Genomic DNA, 17307 nt, shown 5'->3' with positions numbered 1-17307 from the left:
TTTTTTTTTGGAGAGGTTTTTGCTATAGGGTGTGTGCGCTCGCCAGACAGACAGAAAGCGAGAAATCACCCCCCAAGGGGGATGGCCAAACTACAATCCCTTCTCCTCCATTCTCCTCTCGGGACCTTGGGCACGTACGCACACACGCCCGGCGTGAGAGTAAGCCACCGGGTCCAGGACTCAAACTGTGGTTGATTACATGGGAGTCCAGCGACATAGCCATTATGCTGGTCTTTTTTTACCCCCGTTTATTTCTTTTTTTATTGCCAGATGGCTTGTGTACTCACCAGAGAGAAGAAAAGAGAGAAAGGAACCCCCCCACCACCACCACCCTCCAGTGGTGCATTGTCATGCTACACTCCTGTTCCTGTATTTTTCCTTCCCGTCAGGATTTGGAGCACACATGCACATGTGCCCAGCATGATTTTCATGCTCCCAGGGCCAGGATACAAACCACAATTCTTTTTTGTATCTGAGTGATTGCATGTACTCACCCATGATTTCAGTTCAGTCCCTCCTGGTATGGGTGTATGTGTATCCCACCTTACTGAAATAGTTGACACTCTGTTCTTTGACTTAAGGAGTTCCTACCAATTAAGTGTAATCTCCCTGCTTCAGGGTTTCGTAAATATACTCCCATTACGAGGTTTTATTATGCCCTTAACTACCCATTTCAAATCATCATATCGCTTTTTTTTATAAAAGGAACGGGTGATAGAGACGTCATACTGTTTTAGAATATTGGGCCTAAATGTAACCGCTATAGGAGATGTCTCCCTGTTTCTATTACTCATTCATCCAGAAAATACCTAATGGACCCCTGTTATGTACCAGGCATGGTGCTAGGACTGGGGTGGAATAATTCAGACATGATCCTTGCACCATCAGCCACTCCTGGCCTTGTGCAAAATCAGCTCAGGGAGCTCACCAGTGTCTTTGGAAACAAAAGGTCTACCTAAATGCAAAAAGCAATGGCTTTAGAAAGAATGTTCTTATTCCACAGTGTGGGTCAACCTATTGCTATAAGAACTCGACAAATCAAATTGGACAACTTCTTTGCTCAAAATTAATTTGGTTCTTTTTTTTTTTCTTTTAAGAATTATTTTATTTTTTTGATTATCATTATTTTATTTTATTTTTCGCTTAAGTTGACCAGAGAGAGACAGAGAGAAAAAAGAGTAAAAAAGCAAGCTGCCAGGTCTGGGACTTGAACTGCAGTCAGCCCACTACCATGTCCTCTGCCAGCCCCAATTTGGTTCTTTATTATCTTCAAAATCTTTTAATTATTATTATCTTTTTTCATTGCTAGAGGGCACGTGCACCCCCCCAAAGAGACAAAGCACCTCCTCCCCAGTAGGACTTTTGCATGCTGCAGTCCTTTCGCCTCCACTTTCTCCAACTTTCTGTGGTCTTGGGCATGCATACACAAATATCCAGTGTGTTTTTCAAGCTGCTGGGTCCTGGGATTTGAACATGAGAGATGGCTCCCTTAACCACTTGGCCCTGGCTGTATCTTCAAAATCTTAAAATGTCAGAGGCTCATCCTGATCTACCAGCAGCACTGCTTGCTTTTCCTTAGTATATCTAAGTCCCACGAACCTTTTCACCCTTGTGGCACAGCAAATGAAGTGTTGTATTCCAGCATTCCCAAGGCATGAGAATGTTTTATGTTACTGAAAGTGTTTTATATTCAAGTAAATCTGAGTTAAATGAAATTAAACAGCCTTCTTGTTTTATAGATGTATTCAGTGCCTTTAATGTACTAGTAGATACCATTAGGTTGGTGCAAAAGCAATTGTAGTTTCAGTCAGTGACTTTTAAACCGTAACTAGGCTCAAACACATCCTTATTAATCAATGTGGGAACCATTACAGTCAGCATACTTTTTGCTGATGAGAACTAAATTTGTTTATTCCTGTAGTGTAAAAATCCATGCCTCGGGATTCAGCGAACTCTTGGAAAGCATCTTCAGTATCCTGCTGGTTGTGGGTGTTTTTTTCGTGCAAAAAGTTGTTTAGGTGATTGAAGAAATGGTAGTTGGTTGATGAGAGGTCAGGTGAATATGGCATATGAAGCAAAACTTAATGGCCCAATTCGTTCAACTTTTAAAGCATTGGTTGTATGACGTGCAGCCAGGCAATCATGGGGAAGAGTTGGGCCCCTTCTCTCAACCAGTGCTGGCTCTCAGCATTGCGATTTCTGATACAGCTCATTGATTCGCTGAGCATACTTCTCAGCTGGAATGTTTTCTATAGGATTCAGAAGGCTGGAGTGGATAAGACCTCACCATGGTTGGACCATACCTTTATCTGGTGCAAATTTGGCTTGGGGAAGTGCTTTGGAGATTCTTCTGGGTCCAACTACTGTGCTAGTTGTCACTGGTGGTCATATAAAATCTACTTTTCATCACATGTCACAGTCCTATCAGGAAATGGTTCCTTGTCACAAAGAATACAAGAAGACAGCACTTCAAAACAATATTGTTTTGTTTTTTTGTTTTTTGGTCAGCTCATGAGGCATTCACTTATCAAGCTTTTTCACCTTTCCAATATCCTTTAAATGCTGAACTACCATAGAATGTCTGATGTTGAGTTCTTTGACAACTTCTCGTGTAGTAAGAGGAAGAGGATCAGCTTCGACGATTGATCTCTTTTGATTGTTGTTAACTTCCTATGGCTGACTGCTACACTCCTCATCTTGAAGGCTCTAGCCTCCTTTGCAAATCATTAGCAGTTCCTCGGCCAGTGCTTTGTTGAGGTTGCAAGTTGTCTCTGCTACTTTACAACCCATTTTGAACTCAAATAAGAAAATCACTGAAATTTGCTTTTTGTTTCATATCATCTCCATAGTCTAAAATATATATGAAAGAAAGAGCAAGTAATAACTCATTAGCAAAGAGATGAGAAATACTCATTAAAATGATATATATAACATGACCGTGTTTATTTAAGAATGTATTCGATATCAAATAGCAGTTTTTAACCATGTAAAACCGCAAGTACTTTTGCACCAACCTGATAGGAATTTTTCACAGGAAAATATAGTATCTGCGTTTTTCATATTTATCAAATTGCAGAAACCCAGTTTGCCCCCACTCTCACATAAGACTATAATGTTTTGTGGAATAACTTTGGGAAATCTTTTTGTATCCTCAGATTGGAATCTTTTCTCTCTTTTTTTTAGGGAGAGGTTTTTGTGATAGGACATGTACGCTTACTGGAGAGACAGAGACAGAAAGCCAGAAATCATGCCCCCAGGGGATGGCCAGACCACGCTCACTGGAGAGACAGAGACAGACAGAAAGCCAGAACTCACCCCCTGGGGGGATGGCCAAACCACAATCCCTTCTCCATTCTCCTCTTGGGATTTTGGGCATGCACGCACACGCACCCAGTGTGACTTTTAAACCACTGGGTCCAGGACTTGAACCTTGGTGGAGTGGGAGTCTAGCAATGTAACATTACGCCATTTGCTGGGCCCAGATTGGAATATCTTATCTGGCTATCTTAACCTTTCAAGGTCTAGCACCAGTGTAACATCCTCTAGAATCTAACCTGACTTCTCTCTGAGATGCCCCTCATTAGTTTTCATAGAATCCTGTTTAACCCAGCCTCTGCCAGGGCACTCGTTTTACTAGGTGTGCTGTGCTGTCTTTGTTTTCCTGACTAAAAAAAACCTTGAGACAGGATCTGTTCTAAACTCCTGTGTCTACTAGTCTGTGCCACAATGCCTGGGGCACAGTAGCAGTCAGCACTTAGTTAATGAATTCAGCAATGTCACTGTGAAGAGTTAGTGTTTCAGGTGTTTTCTACCTTCCCACAGTCCGCTCTATCAAGCTAAAGGAAGATATTCTGTCCTGCACTTTTGCTGAGTTGAGTTTGGGCTTATGCCAGTTTATCCAAGAAGTGCGAAGACCAAATGGTGAAAAATATGATCCAGACAGTATCTTATACTTGTGCCTTGGAATTCAGCAGGTATCAAATTAAATAATTGTTATTGAGTTGATTGGATTTTTAATATTCTGAGGGAATTTGTGAATTAGGCTGAAAAATGATACTGTGTAGTGGTTATTTGGTATTACTTGTGCTCTCTTTTTTTCTTAATGAACCGCTGACCCTGAGTTAATGCACTTGTTTATTTAATATAGCCTTTTTAAGCTAAACTGAGACCTTTAGTAAAATAACAGGTGTTGGGGACAGTGCAAAGGTAAATGGTCAAAAAGTAAAGAAAGAGTGAAGGAGGGAGATTAAGGGGAAAGTGAGAAAGCAACCTCCCCACAGGGAATTGTCACGCTGTAATCCCTTCTCCATTTCTTCCTCCTTTGGGGCATGCACGTACACATGACTGGTGTGTCTTTCAAGCTGTCAGGTCCAGGACTTGAACCATGCAGTCAGCTATGTGGGATCCAGTTGCCTTAACCACCATACTACCGGCTGGCTCAAGGCATACTTTTTTTTTTTTTTTCTGGAGAGGTTTTTGCTATAGGGTGCTTGCGCTCACCAGAAAAACAGAGAGAGACAGAGAGACAGAAAGCGAGAAATCCACCGCAATCCCTTCTCCTTTTTCCTCTCAGGATCTTGGGCACGTACGCACATGCGCCTGGTGTGAGTTTAAGCCACCGGGTTCAGGACTCGAACCATTGTCTACTACATGGGAGTCTAGTGACATAGCCATTATGCTAACTGCTGGTCCCAAAGCATACATTTTAAAAAGTGACTTGCAGAACTATAAATACAGTGTGATGTTTATTTACATTATGAGAGAATATACATAACATAAAATTGGCCATGTTAAAGTGTACAGTTCACAGTGATTAGTAAATACATTTACAGTCATCACCATAATCTAGTTTTTTAACTTTTCTCCTCCCCAGTACTTTTTTGAACATCCCAAATGGAGACCTCACACCCATTCAACAACCACTCCTTGTTACTCCCTCTATCCATGTTTCCCTTCCTTAGGTCTGTACTTAGGCCCGTCTAAATCTGCTTCTGTCTGTGGGTCTGTCTCTTCAGACTATTTCACATAATGGATTCTGTGGCCTTTTGCATCTGGCTTTTTTCTCTTAATGTAATGTTTTTGAGGTTTATCCATGTTATTGCATGGATCATTATTCCTTTATATGACTGTGTAATATTTTATCATATAGATACACCACATTTTGTTTAGCTATTTTTTCAATGATAGACATTTGAATTGTTTCCACCTTTTGTTGATTCTGAACATACGTGCTCAAGTTTTTGTTTGAGCACCTGTTTTCAATTCTTTTGTGTTTAGACCCCTGAATAAGGATAATTGCTGGGCCGTATGGTAACTGGCCAACATGTTTTAGAACACCCAACTTGTTTTCCACAGTGACCAAACCACCATTTTACATTCCCAACAGAAATGTATGTTGATTCCATTATTTCCACTTTCTTGCTAATGCAGGTTAATTTCTTTTTTAAAAAAAATAGCTCTTCAGTAGTTAAGAACTTACTATGGTTTTGGTTTGCATTTCCCTAATAACATTGGGCATCTTTTCATGTACTTTCTGGCCATTTGTATATCTCCTTTAGAGAAATATTTATTTAAATCCCTTATTGTTAAATTTTTCTTTTTGCTATTGAGTTGGAGGAATTCCATATATTCTGAATATTAAAAACTTTTATCAGATGCATAATTTGCATATATTTTCTCCATTCTCTAGGTTTACTTTTCACTGTCTTGATAACAGTTTGAATCACAAAAATTTTTAATTCTAAAGTTTTTATTTTTTTTTAAATTTTTGCCTTTGTTTTTGGTGTCTTATGTAAGAATCAGTTGCCAAATTCAAGATCATGAAGATTTACCGTAATGACCTTTCTTTTAATAATTACAATTTTAATGGACAGCAGGTGGCATGGGTGGTTAAGGTGCCTGGACTCCCACATAGTCTAGGACCTGGTGGCTTGCTCTCTCACTTTCTCTCCCCTTCTCTCGTCAAATTAAAAAATAATAAAAACAAATAAAATTAAAGAATTCTTTTTAAAAAGTTATAGTTTTAGCTTTTATCTTTAGGTCATTGACCTATTTTAATTGATTTGTGTGTCTGGTAGGAGGTATTATCTGTCTTCCTCCTTTGTATCTGGGTATTCAGTTTCTCCAGTACCATTGGTGGAGGAGCTGTTCCTTACACGCTGAATGACCTTGATGTCCTTGGAGAGGATCGTTTGACTAAATATAAATGGGTTCATTTTGGACTCTGAATTCTAATTCTTTCATTGGCCCAACTCTTAAAGATTGAAATGTCCCTACATATTAATAGTAGCTGGCTTTGTATGGTGTGTTTAAGTAATCTTTCTTCTACTTTATATTTTAAACTTTTTGCTTAAGGATATATTTTAAGTTGGGAAAATGACTTTATTAAAAGGAAGAGAATATAATTCAGTAACAGAACTGTAACCTGGCAATAAGATTTTAAATTGCCCTTGAAGAGGCCTCATAAAAATGCATGTTAAAGTAGTGTATGCTTTTTGGTGCTCGCTTCGGCAGCACATATACTAAAATTGGGACGATACAGAGAAGATTAGCATGGCCCCTGCGCAAGGATGACACGCAAATTCATGAAAGTAGTATATGCTTTTTGTTCCCTTTTTATGCTAGAGAGCATGTGCACATGCACTAGCGAAAGAAAACACTTGCAGTGGGGCTTGATCATACTGCAGGGCATCTTTCTTCACTTATTTATTCCATCAGGATCACATTGTTGTTGTTTTAAGGTGCTAGGCCAACCCTAATTGGCCGTGTGGAAGCTAACTTATTTTGCTGTACTGTGGGGCATGGCTTTTATTAGAATAAGTTGAAATAGAAATAACTTTTTCCCAACAGTGTATAGATAGAAATGCAATAAACCAAGATAGCTATGGATAAACAGATGAAAAATACCAATTTCTAAAAACACCAGACCTTTAGACTCTAATTATATGTTGCCCTGTATTGTTCTGTGATTGCTCCTATGTTTCGCTATCAATTGATTTTGTCTGACCTGCACCCCTAGTACCTTACCTAGGCAGTTCCTCGTTTCCTATTGTGAGCTAGCTGATGGTTATAATTAACACAGTCTAGTGTTCTATAAATAGACTTGAACCTTTGGGAGGCTATGTTACGGGAGAGTTGAGAACTGTGGTTACCAGGCTGCAAATAGCTTTTAAATTTAGGTTTCCTTAGGTCACCTGATACTAGCTAAGTGTATTATTTCAGGAAATGGTCTTATAACTAGAGTGAAAAAGGAAAAACTTATGAGAGAACATCATAATATGCATTAGAAGCAATCTTTGATATATCAACTGCATGAACTGAGTAAAGGATTCTTATTTGAAATAAGAGCCGTCATGTTTTAAAAAGGAGATAAAAGTCTTTACCTGTTAACATGAAAGGGACCTTAAACTTGAATCCTGATATTTTAACACATATCCTTAAAATACTTAGAAAGTGAACATAATTCACAGTATTGTAAGAGCAAAAATATAACAATAAACTACATTCCTTGAAATATTTTTAACTTTTTTCTTTGTATCAACATGTATATTTCCTTTTTTTTCTTGTAGTACCTGTTTGAAAATGGTAGAATAGATAACATTTTTACTGAGCCCTATTCCAGATTTATGATTGAACTTACCAAACTGTTGAAAATATGGGAACCTACAATACTTCCTAATGGTAGGATTATTAATTTTTTTATTTTGATTGTTTTCACAATATTCTTTCTTAAATTGCTTAAATTTTGTGATTACTTTTTTGTAAATTGTTCCTTTTCTGTTTCTGTCCTGATATATAACATATTAGGGCTTTTGAGAAGAAAGTCTTTGGTTTGTTACTGACTTTTAGTAGAACTGTCACTTCTGTGCAGTACATGTAGAAGATACTAATTTCCCAAAATAAATAATTATTTGAGGTTATGTTTACCTTTTTCAAAATTGTATTTGATATGGTGGTATCATTAAGCATAGATGCTGCAGATTTTATTTGCTGACAGGGGACCTTTTTTATAGTTTATATATATACTTTATTGGTTCTTAAGAAAGTTTTAAGTCCTCATCCTCAAATTATCTTGGATCATCTATCGTCAAACAGGTCCATAATTCATTTCTGGTCTCAGGCTCCTCTGCTATGAATGGAGAGGTTGAATATTGTCCTCAGGGATGTGTATCCCTTTCTGTTGGGCTGTAGAGCACCTTTGAAAGATTCTGAGCAACAAGATGGTTTGCATTTAGCAGGCAGAGTATGGACATCAGTTTGGAAGTAACACAGTTGTGTCTGTGGATAATTTCCCAAGAATATAATGCAGAAGCCATATCAGAAAGGGCTGAAGAGCCATGAGGAGAGGCCTCCATTTAAAGGGCATCATGAGCAAGGTGCATTAAAAGCACACTTACGTAAATTCTTCCGTAGTTCAAGAAAACACCAAGATGAATCATCAGGAAGTCATCACTCCTGATGTCAACTCAAAATAAGGGCCTTCTAATGACCTTAGGGCATAATCTCCAATAGGAGTGGTGAAGCTAGGGCTCACAGACCAAGTCTGTCCTGCATCCCTTTTTTTTCCAAAATGTTTTTGATACTTTCAAGTGGTGAGAAACAAGTTTTTAAAGAATTAATATTATAGGGGCCAGCAGGTGGCCTAGTGGTTAAGGTGCTGGACTGCCACATAGCTGACTGGTTTAAGTCTCAGACCCAGTGACCTGAAATTCATGCTGGTGCGTGTGTATGCCCACCCAAAACTTTGAGAGGTGAACAACAGAGAAGGGATTATAATGTGGCCACACCCCCAAGGGGTGATTTCTCACATTTGGCCTCTGTCTCTCTGGCAAGCACACATGCGCCCTACAGCAAAAATCTCTTGAAAAAAAAAAGAATTAATATTATGTGAAATGAAATTTATATGAAATTAAAACTTGTCCATAAATAAATTTTACTAGACTGGAGCCATACCTATTAATTTTATGTATGTTGTCCATGACTTTTTATTGTTGTTGTTGTTTTTAATTTGTGCTTTAAAGTGCATTGACTCACCATTGAGATTCTAATTGCACAGTCATGTGGCATCCAGCTGCTTTAACCTCCATGCCATCTGCTGGCCTTTCTACAACAACAAAGTTATTCAGAGCCTACATGGTCCACAAAACCAAAAATATTTATCTTCTGACCCTTTACAGAGAAAGTTGGTCAATCCCTGATCAAATACAGCAATAGATTTAAATGATTTCAGGGAAATGCATCTGCTTGGATGGAATCACCTGCCCTTATCTTTGTGGTGCCTTTTCTGGTTTTCTGCACAAGGAAGCGGAAGAAAGAGGAACAATCAGTTTTTCATACCTTCCTGTCCTAGAATTGGAGAATTGCTTGGTCCTGTAAGGAATTAGGAGCTCAGTATTGTTTCTTTTCCCCACTTGTGTCTAGGTTATATGTTTTCTCGAATTGAAGAAGAACATTTGTGGGAGTGCAAGCAGCTGGGCGCTTACTCGCCAATAGTTCTCTTAAACACCCTTCTTTTCTTCAATACCAAATACTTTCAACTAAAGAATGTTACTGAGCACTTGAAGCTTTCCTTTGCCCATGTGATGAGACGGACCAGGACTCTGAAGTACAGTACCAAGATGACGTATCTGAGGTTCTTCCCACCCTTACAGAAGCAGGAGTCAGAACCAGGTACGTGGGGATGTCTGTAAGACTTCTGTTTAAGTCTCATTAGTGCTAAAATAGAGAGTTATTGCAGAGGGGTAACTGCAAATTGTTTTACATTTGAATGCTTGTCTCTGTTGTAGGGATAGATTAAAGGCTTGCCTCAGAATGGAAGGACTCACTTGTTTCCAGAGACTTTCATTGGTTTTTAAATTAGAAATTTTGATTTAATTGGGTAGAGTCCAAATAATTTGAATTTTAAAACTTCTCTGGGAATTTAAATGCACAACCAGAGTTGAGAATCATTGATTTACCACACCAGATGAGTCAGTTGCTAATTAAAGGAACTTGTTGAACTTTTAACCTATTACTGCTAAATTTTTTGACCAGAGCATCTTTTTAGTTAACATTGTGAAGTTCTGAAGGAACTTAAAAGCTGGCCTGCAGTGTCCTGCTTCTGTACAGAGAGTATCAGCAGTGACTGTTTTATTAGAATGATCAAGACCTTGCATTTTCAAAAATAGCCTATTCAATAAGTTTGTTTTTAATGTTCACCAAATTAATATTGGTATCCTAGAACTAGAAGTTAAATTTGTTAATTTTGGTAAGGTCCGAAATTCCCAAAATAAAGTTTTTATTTTCTTAAATAATTATTTTATTTAACTTTATTTATTTTAATTTGCCTAGAGAGGGGAAAGGAGAAAGAGAGAGTGAGTGCAAGAGAGAAAGCAAACCACCAGGTCTGGGACTCAAACTACGGCCCACATGGGAGTCCAGCACCCTTAACCATCATGCCACCTGCTGGCCCCATAAAGTTATTACTTCTAAGAATAAAATTTATTTTTTGAATGTGAGAATTTAAAATTACTGAGACTAGAAATCTATAAAGAATAATTTGATGTTCATTTTTGTGTAAATATTTTCTCTGTTGTTTCTTTACTTTAAAAAATATTAAGGGGACCAGCAGTTGGCGTAATGGCTATGTCGCTGGACTCCCATGTAGTCGACCGCGGTTCGCGTCCTGGACCCGGTAGCTTAAACTCAAACTGGGTACATGTGCGTGCATGTGTGCCCAAGATCCCGAGAGAAAGGAGGAGAAGGTATTGTGGCATTTCCATCCCCCCTGGGGGGTGATTTCTCACTTTCTGTCTCTCTCTGTCTTTCTGGCAAGCGCATGCGACCTGTAGCAAAAACCTCTCCAAAAAAATAATTAAGATTATCTTGGGGCCAGCAGGTGGCGTGTTGGTTAAGGCACTGGATACTCCCACATGGTCAACTACGGTTTGAATCCTGGACCTGGTGGCTTGCTTTCTTACTTTCCCCCTCTCTCTCTCAGTGACTCTCTCTGGTCAAATTAAAAAATAAATGAGTGGATAAATAAATAAAAATAATTTTTAAAAAAAGATTATCTTGCTAGGGACCAGCAGTTAGTGTAAATGGCTATGTTGCTGAACTCCCACATAGTTAACCGTGGTTCGAGCCCTGGACCCTGTGGCTTAAATTCATGCCGGTTGTGTGTGCGTGCGTGCCCAAGATCCCAAGAGGAGAATGGAGGAGAAGGGATTGCAGCGTGGCCATTCCCCCTGGGGGGTGATTTCTCGCTTTGTGTCTTTCTGTCTGTCTCTCTGTCTTTCTGGTGAGTGTACACGCCCTATAGCAAAAACCTCCACAGGGGCTAAATAAATGTTTAATGAGTGAGTGTAAAGGAGGGACTGACAATGTTCTTGCTGAAGAACAAAGCCCACTGGATGTTTTGAAACCTGAACAATAGACCTTTCTAATTTTTTTTTTATTATTTCCTGTCTCAAGATAAACTGACTGTTGGCAAGAGAAAACGAAATGAAGATGATGAGGTTCCAGTGGGTGTGGAGATGGCAGAGAACACTGACAACCCGCTAAGATGCCCAGTCCGACTCTACGAGTTTTACCTCTCAAAATGGTAAGTGTTCTTCCTTTGGACTAGACACTGTCCTTCAGAAAGCAATTCGCATGTTTTGGATTTCAGATGGTTTACACATCAGAAGAGTTGTTGGCTTGAAACTTTAAACAAGGACTTACCTCTGATTTCATTTTTTCCCCATTCTCATATATATTGAATCAAGAAAGAAACTGCTGCCTTATCTTTTTTATTTTGTTTTATTTTTGCGGGGGCTATAGTGTACATGTGCTTGCCAGAGAGAGACATAGGCAGAGAAAGGGAAAGTGAGAAATCACCCCTCAGGGAGGATGGCCATGTTTCAGTCCCTTCTCCTCCATTCTCCTCATGGGACTTTGGGCATACGTGCACACACGCCTGGTGTGATTTTCAAGCCACCAGGTTTGGGACTTGAATGGCAGAGTTGGCCATGTAGGATCCTGCCATCTAACCTCCATGTCCTCTGCTGGCCCGCTGCTGCTGTATCTTGATTCTTTTATTTTTATTTTCCCAAAAACTTCTTCAAAAGCAAAATTAAGACCAGCAGATGGCACAGTGGTTAACATCACTGGACTCCCATGTAGTTGACCTTGGTTCAAGTTGTGGACCCAGTGGCTTAAACTCACACCAGGTGCATGTGCGTGCATGCCCAAAACCCCAAGGAGAATGGAGAAGAAGGGATTGTGGCATGACCGTTACCCCTAGGAGGGTGATTTCTCACTTTCTGTCTCTCTGGGGTAATTTCTCGCTTCTCTCTCTGTGTCTTTCTTTGTCTCTCTGGTGAGCCCACATGCACTATAGCAAAAATCTCTCAGGAAAAAAAGTAATGAAGGAAAAAATCACTGCTTTTGTTTGATCTTTATAAGTCACTCAACCTTTATGTGATGCCTAATCTGCAGTGATTTTTATAGTGTAGAAAAGACTTTAAGAAGTTTGTTTTGCTAAACCTATAAAATGTAGAACAATTTTTATTTTTATTTTTATTTTTTTTTAGAAGTTTTTGCCTTAGGGTGTGTGTGCTTACAGAAGTGGGAGTGGGGCAAGACAGACACAGTGAGAGGGAAAGTGAGAAATCACCCCCTGGGGGGCTGACCACACTGCAATCCTCTCTCCTCCATTCTCTTCCCAGGATCTTGGACATGCATGCACATGTGCCCAGGTGCACAAGCAACCAGGTGTGGGATTCGACCCACAGTCAGCCATGCGGGAGTCCAGTGATGTAGCCACTACGCCATCTGTTGGTCCCAATAGTAAAACAATTTATTTTTCCCAGAGAGAGTGTAGTAAAACTTTTTTTTTTTTTTTTTTGAGAGATTTTCACTATAGGGTGCGTGCGCTCGCCAGACAGAGACATTAGAGACAGAAAGCGAGAAATCACCCCCCAGGGGGGAGGGTCACGCCGCAGTCCCTTCTCCTCCATTCTCCTCTCGGGATCTTGGGCACGCACGCACACGCGCCTGGCGTGAGTTTTAAGCCACTGGGTCCGGGACACAAACCGCGGTCAACTACGTGGGAGTCCAGCGACATAGCCATTACGCTAACTGCTGGTTCCCAAAACAATTTTATTTTTAAGTAATTATTTATTTAAGGGGCTTACAGGTTACATAGTGATTGGGGGTGTTAGACTTTCACATGGCCAACCATGGTTCAGGTCCTGGACCTGGAAGCTTGACTTTCCCACTTTCTCTCTTGCTCTCACTGTCACTCTATTCCTTTCTGGTGAAAATTAAAAATAAATAGATGAATGAGATTATATGAAATAATTCTTTTAAAAAAAATTATTCATTTAATTTTATTATTTTTGGTTTGACCAGAGAAGAGAGAAGGCAAGCTGTCAGGTCTGAGATTCAAACGGTGGTTGGCCGTGTGGGAGTCCAGTACCTTAACCACCATACCAACTGCTAGTCCCGGTACAACAATTTTTAAGGACTTAAATTTTTTTTTTATGTTTTTGCCATAGGGAGTATGCACTCATAGGATAGAGATAGAAGGAAAATAAGAAACCCCCCTTCTCCTCCATTTTCCTCCTAGAATTTTGGGTGTGCATACACATGCACCCAGCATGGCTCTCAAGTTGCTGGGTCTGGAACTCAAACCACAGTTGACCATGTGGGAGTCCAGTGCCTTAACCACTGTACCACTCGCTGCCCCTAAGAACTGAAAATCTTTTAAGTAGTCCTCTTTTTTTATTTTTCAGAGAAAACGTACAGTTTTAGAGCTACAAGATCCATACCAAAGCTATTTTTTCTCAAAGAAATACAATGTGGGTTTGTCCTTTGGTTATATGTATTGAGTCCCCAGGATACATGGCTCACAGCCATGGTGTCACGTGTGAGTTGACCCATTTTGTTGCCTTTGATAATGTTTAAGTACTAAAGTTTGTAATTCACACGTTGCTTTATAATAACATTATATTCACTTCAAATCCAATGTGATTTCTTTAGTGTGGAAGAGAAGATAGGGAGTTGTGTTATTCCTGGGAGAAAAATGCCTATAAACCTATTTGTTCTTGTGGGTATATTGCTTAGCTCTAATGTAAATCACAGTGGGGAAAAAGTTAAGAGTCATTGTATTAAAGATCTATACTCTATGATTCCCCAATTTTTTTTTTTTTTCTCTTTTTCTCCTTTGGATAGTTCCGAAAGTGTGAAGCAGAGGAATGATGTGTTTTACCTTCAACCCGAGCGCTCGTGTGTCCCGAATAGCCCCATGTGGTACTCCACATTCCCGATAGACCCTGGAACCCTGGACACCATGTTAACACGCATTCTCATGGTGAGGGAGGTACACGAAGAACTTGCTAAAGCCAAATCTGAAGACTCTGATGTTGAATTATCAGATTGAAGTGGAAGTGCAGTTCCTATTTTCATACACATTGGTATGCACCAAACTGTGAATGCATCCAGCTGCTGGAGACATACACAAGTCCACGGCCTGTTGTCTTGACCATGAGGTGATGGAAAACGAGGACTCGTGAACCACAGTGTGGATGAACAAATGAAGATTGAAGGAAAGGATGTGAACTGAGAAATGTTCTTTGGCAGTGCATATAGTTCTTAGACATCTTCAGAATGACTAACCAGTTTCTCTGAGTGGTGCATAATCTTATTTTGTTTGGGAATAACAAATTGTGGAATATTTTTAAGGAAAACTGTTGTATAAGACTCTACCATAGTAACCTTAGTCCTTAGAGTGTTAGCTTTGGAGTGAACCTTGGCTGCAGTAGGCTCCTTTGGCAAGCCCTCCGTAAAAGTCAGGGCAGAGAGCAGTACAGAGCTAAGAGTGACATCAGGTGAGGACTGTGGGACCCAGACTTGAAGACCCAATAAAAATACTCTTTTTTTTTTTTTTTAAAGATAGAGTAAAGTGGTCTTAATTTTGATTTTTCACTGCCAAGCCAATTATGTGAAGGGTAGAAGTCTCTAGTGTTTCTACCATGGGCCCCTCACATCAGGGAAAATGACCTTCACTGCTGTTAACATAATAACATGTCCCTTTCACTTTCTGGGTCTAGCCTTCTCAGCTATGGGTCTGGATGTGGGTACATTAAGGTAAAGGGGGATGATATTCCACAAACTGATTATGCACAAATCTGTGGAACCCGTTAGACCCAAAGTGTCTTGAACTGTTTGTAGAAAACCCACTAAAACGCCCACTTGTCTGGGTGCAGACCTTCATTGCTGCTGTCCCATAGCCTGAGCTGTGCTACACAGAAATGGGGGTTCTCCTTTCGTTTCCATTTCTTTCCCCTATGGCAGCTTTTCTCCCATCGTTTCACCTTTCCATTTCCCAGATAATTCCTTTTATTTTGTCTTTTGCACCAATTTCTGGAGGCCCTTGTCATTTCAAAAAGATAGCCTCTCTCCTTACTCTGGCAAACTTGTGGGTGTTTCCACAAAGAGACAGTGTTACTTAGCTATCCGAATTATGGTAGAAAAGGTCCTAGTAGGTTCCCATATAAGGCATTTGGAAGATGATTTTGTTGAGCTAAGAAACTTGAAAGTAGGGATTCCGGGATTAGGATACAAAGGCACCAGCTGTCTCACATATCCATGTGCAGGTCTTAGAGCATCATTCCAGAATCCAGCGTAGTCGCTCTGTGAGGATTGCAAGTCCTAGGCGTGTATGGCCAGTCAGTCCGTCTCACTCACTTCCATCTCACTTTCTTCCCCACAAAATTTTGAATCAAAAGTTTTTATGATGTTGGCTAGTCACAGAACCTCTTTAGCTGAGGTTAATTTGACCCTGTGATAAAATCAAGAGAAGTCAAAAGCCTCTTAGAAATTTTAATCTTGAAAGACTTTTTGGTATCTTTTTTTAGATGGGGTGGCAGGTGGTCTTTTGTTTTGTTTTTGTTTTTTACTAAAGAAAAAAAAACAAACAATTCAAAGTCGTTTAACTATAATAAACATGAAAAAGTAGGCCTTTTTGACATTGTGTACTTGATGGTTCTGTCCCTACGCCTGTAACAAGTCTCATTCCTGTTACCGAGAACTGTGTGAAAGCAGTGACTCTGCCCCAGTTGTGTGTGATTAACTCCATCTGTGTCCGCCGTTGCTGACTGAAAAAACTTTGTACTTCCAGACCTTGTTTGATATGGAGAAAACCAATCGGATTGTCTAATTAAGTCTGCCAATAAACTATTCAGAAACATCAGGTGTAATAGTCCCCACTATACGAATTTTATGGTTTGTATAAATACTAACATTTTCAATCCCTTCTGTAGTTGTATGAAAAAAGCAAATATTGTTAGCATAGTAGATAAATTGTTATAAAATACCAGAAAGAAAAAAAAATCTGTATCTTTTAACTGGAACAGCCAATACCCAGATAAATTACTGTATCAGGATTTCAATTGCATGTTAGTCCACAGAGTTGCCCAGAACCCTAAATTAACTCATACAAGAAAATTTCGATTAGTTATTGGTCATTCCTCATAAGTGTAGCTGTTGATGTTGTATCCAATTATTTGATTTTTTAATTTTATTAAAACTGTGTAAAATTACATTTTTTTTCCAGGGGAGGAAAAAAAATCAAAGAGAGAAGCATCTACATCATCCTTTCTGTTCTTTTCTGGATTTTAACCACTTTTGGGTTTTCCCCTTACAGAAACCACAGAGATGTTCCCTTAGAATAAAATAGTATATTTGTATTTGATGGGTGAATTATTTTTCTTTATGTCTTAAAAAATTTTAAATATCTTTTTCTGTTGGACCTTCTTGGTATGACCCAATAGATAGTAAAATTACAGAGAAAGCAATTTCTAGAAAAAAAATTATTTTGCTTTTACTCAGTCCAGTAAACATATTGCTTCATTGCAGTCTTCCTATTGTCTCCTCTTTCATCACAGGATTTGTTCCCATGTTTTGTTAACGTATTAACTCTTTTTAAAGCCCTAGCAGCTAGAACCACGATGTATCATATATGTATTTTGTTTGAGGCAAATGGTTTTTGAGATTTACAAAATTTTTATCAATTCAGTGTTAATGATAGTGAAGTAGTGAGATGAGAAGGAAATGTTCATCCTTCAGTGTAAATGCATATTGAAATTGAGAATGTAAGACTGAATGGCATTTTCCTTAGACTCCAGAATTGTTTTGCTACCGTGACATACCCATACTCCTTCAGATCCCATCTAGACTGTGTCTGCCTGCCTGTCCTGAGGCATCCCTAATTTGGTAAAATAAGAGCTCTTACCCAGACGTGTAAAGTGAGAAGAATTTCTGTAAATGAATCCAGTTGTGTAGTAA

The 17307-nt window shown here is 39.2% G+C and overlaps 1 protein-coding gene and 1 non-coding gene across 5 annotated transcripts in view; both read left to right on the top strand.

Moving 5' to 3' along the window:
- The window catches only part of ZMYM4 (zinc finger MYM-type containing 4), a 100346-nt gene extending 83637 nt beyond the window's left edge, over positions 1-16709 (top strand). For 3 of the 4 annotated variants that reach the window (XM_014587890.2, XM_014587888.2, XM_027771943.1), the window contains 5 exons: positions 3823-3974; positions 7569-7680; positions 9421-9669; positions 11452-11581; positions 14194-14401. In XM_014587890.2, coding sequence (XP_014443376.1) covers positions 3823-3974; positions 7569-7680; positions 9421-9669; positions 11452-11581; positions 14194-14401 — 851 coding nt within the window. Of the gene's footprint in view, positions 1-3822; positions 3975-7568; positions 7681-9420; positions 9670-11451; positions 11582-14193 lie in introns of all 4 variants that reach the window. The other variant, XM_027771944.1, reaches the window with a different exon arrangement.
- LOC114007835 (U6 spliceosomal RNA) lies at positions 6498-6606 on the top strand. Its single transcript, XR_003549425.1, has one exon. It is a non-coding gene; the product is annotated as a U6 spliceosomal RNA (small nuclear RNA).
- Positions 16710-17307: the final 598 nt, after the last annotated feature.

The sequence above is a fragment of the Tupaia chinensis genome, unplaced genomic scaffold (assembly GCF_000334495.1).
Source record: "Tupaia chinensis unplaced genomic scaffold, TupChi_1.0 Scaffold000239_1, whole genome shotgun sequence".
NCBI lineage: Eukaryota > Metazoa > Chordata > Mammalia > Scandentia > Tupaiidae > Tupaia > Tupaia belangeri.
This window is presented reverse-complemented; position numbering and strand designations above follow the sequence as displayed.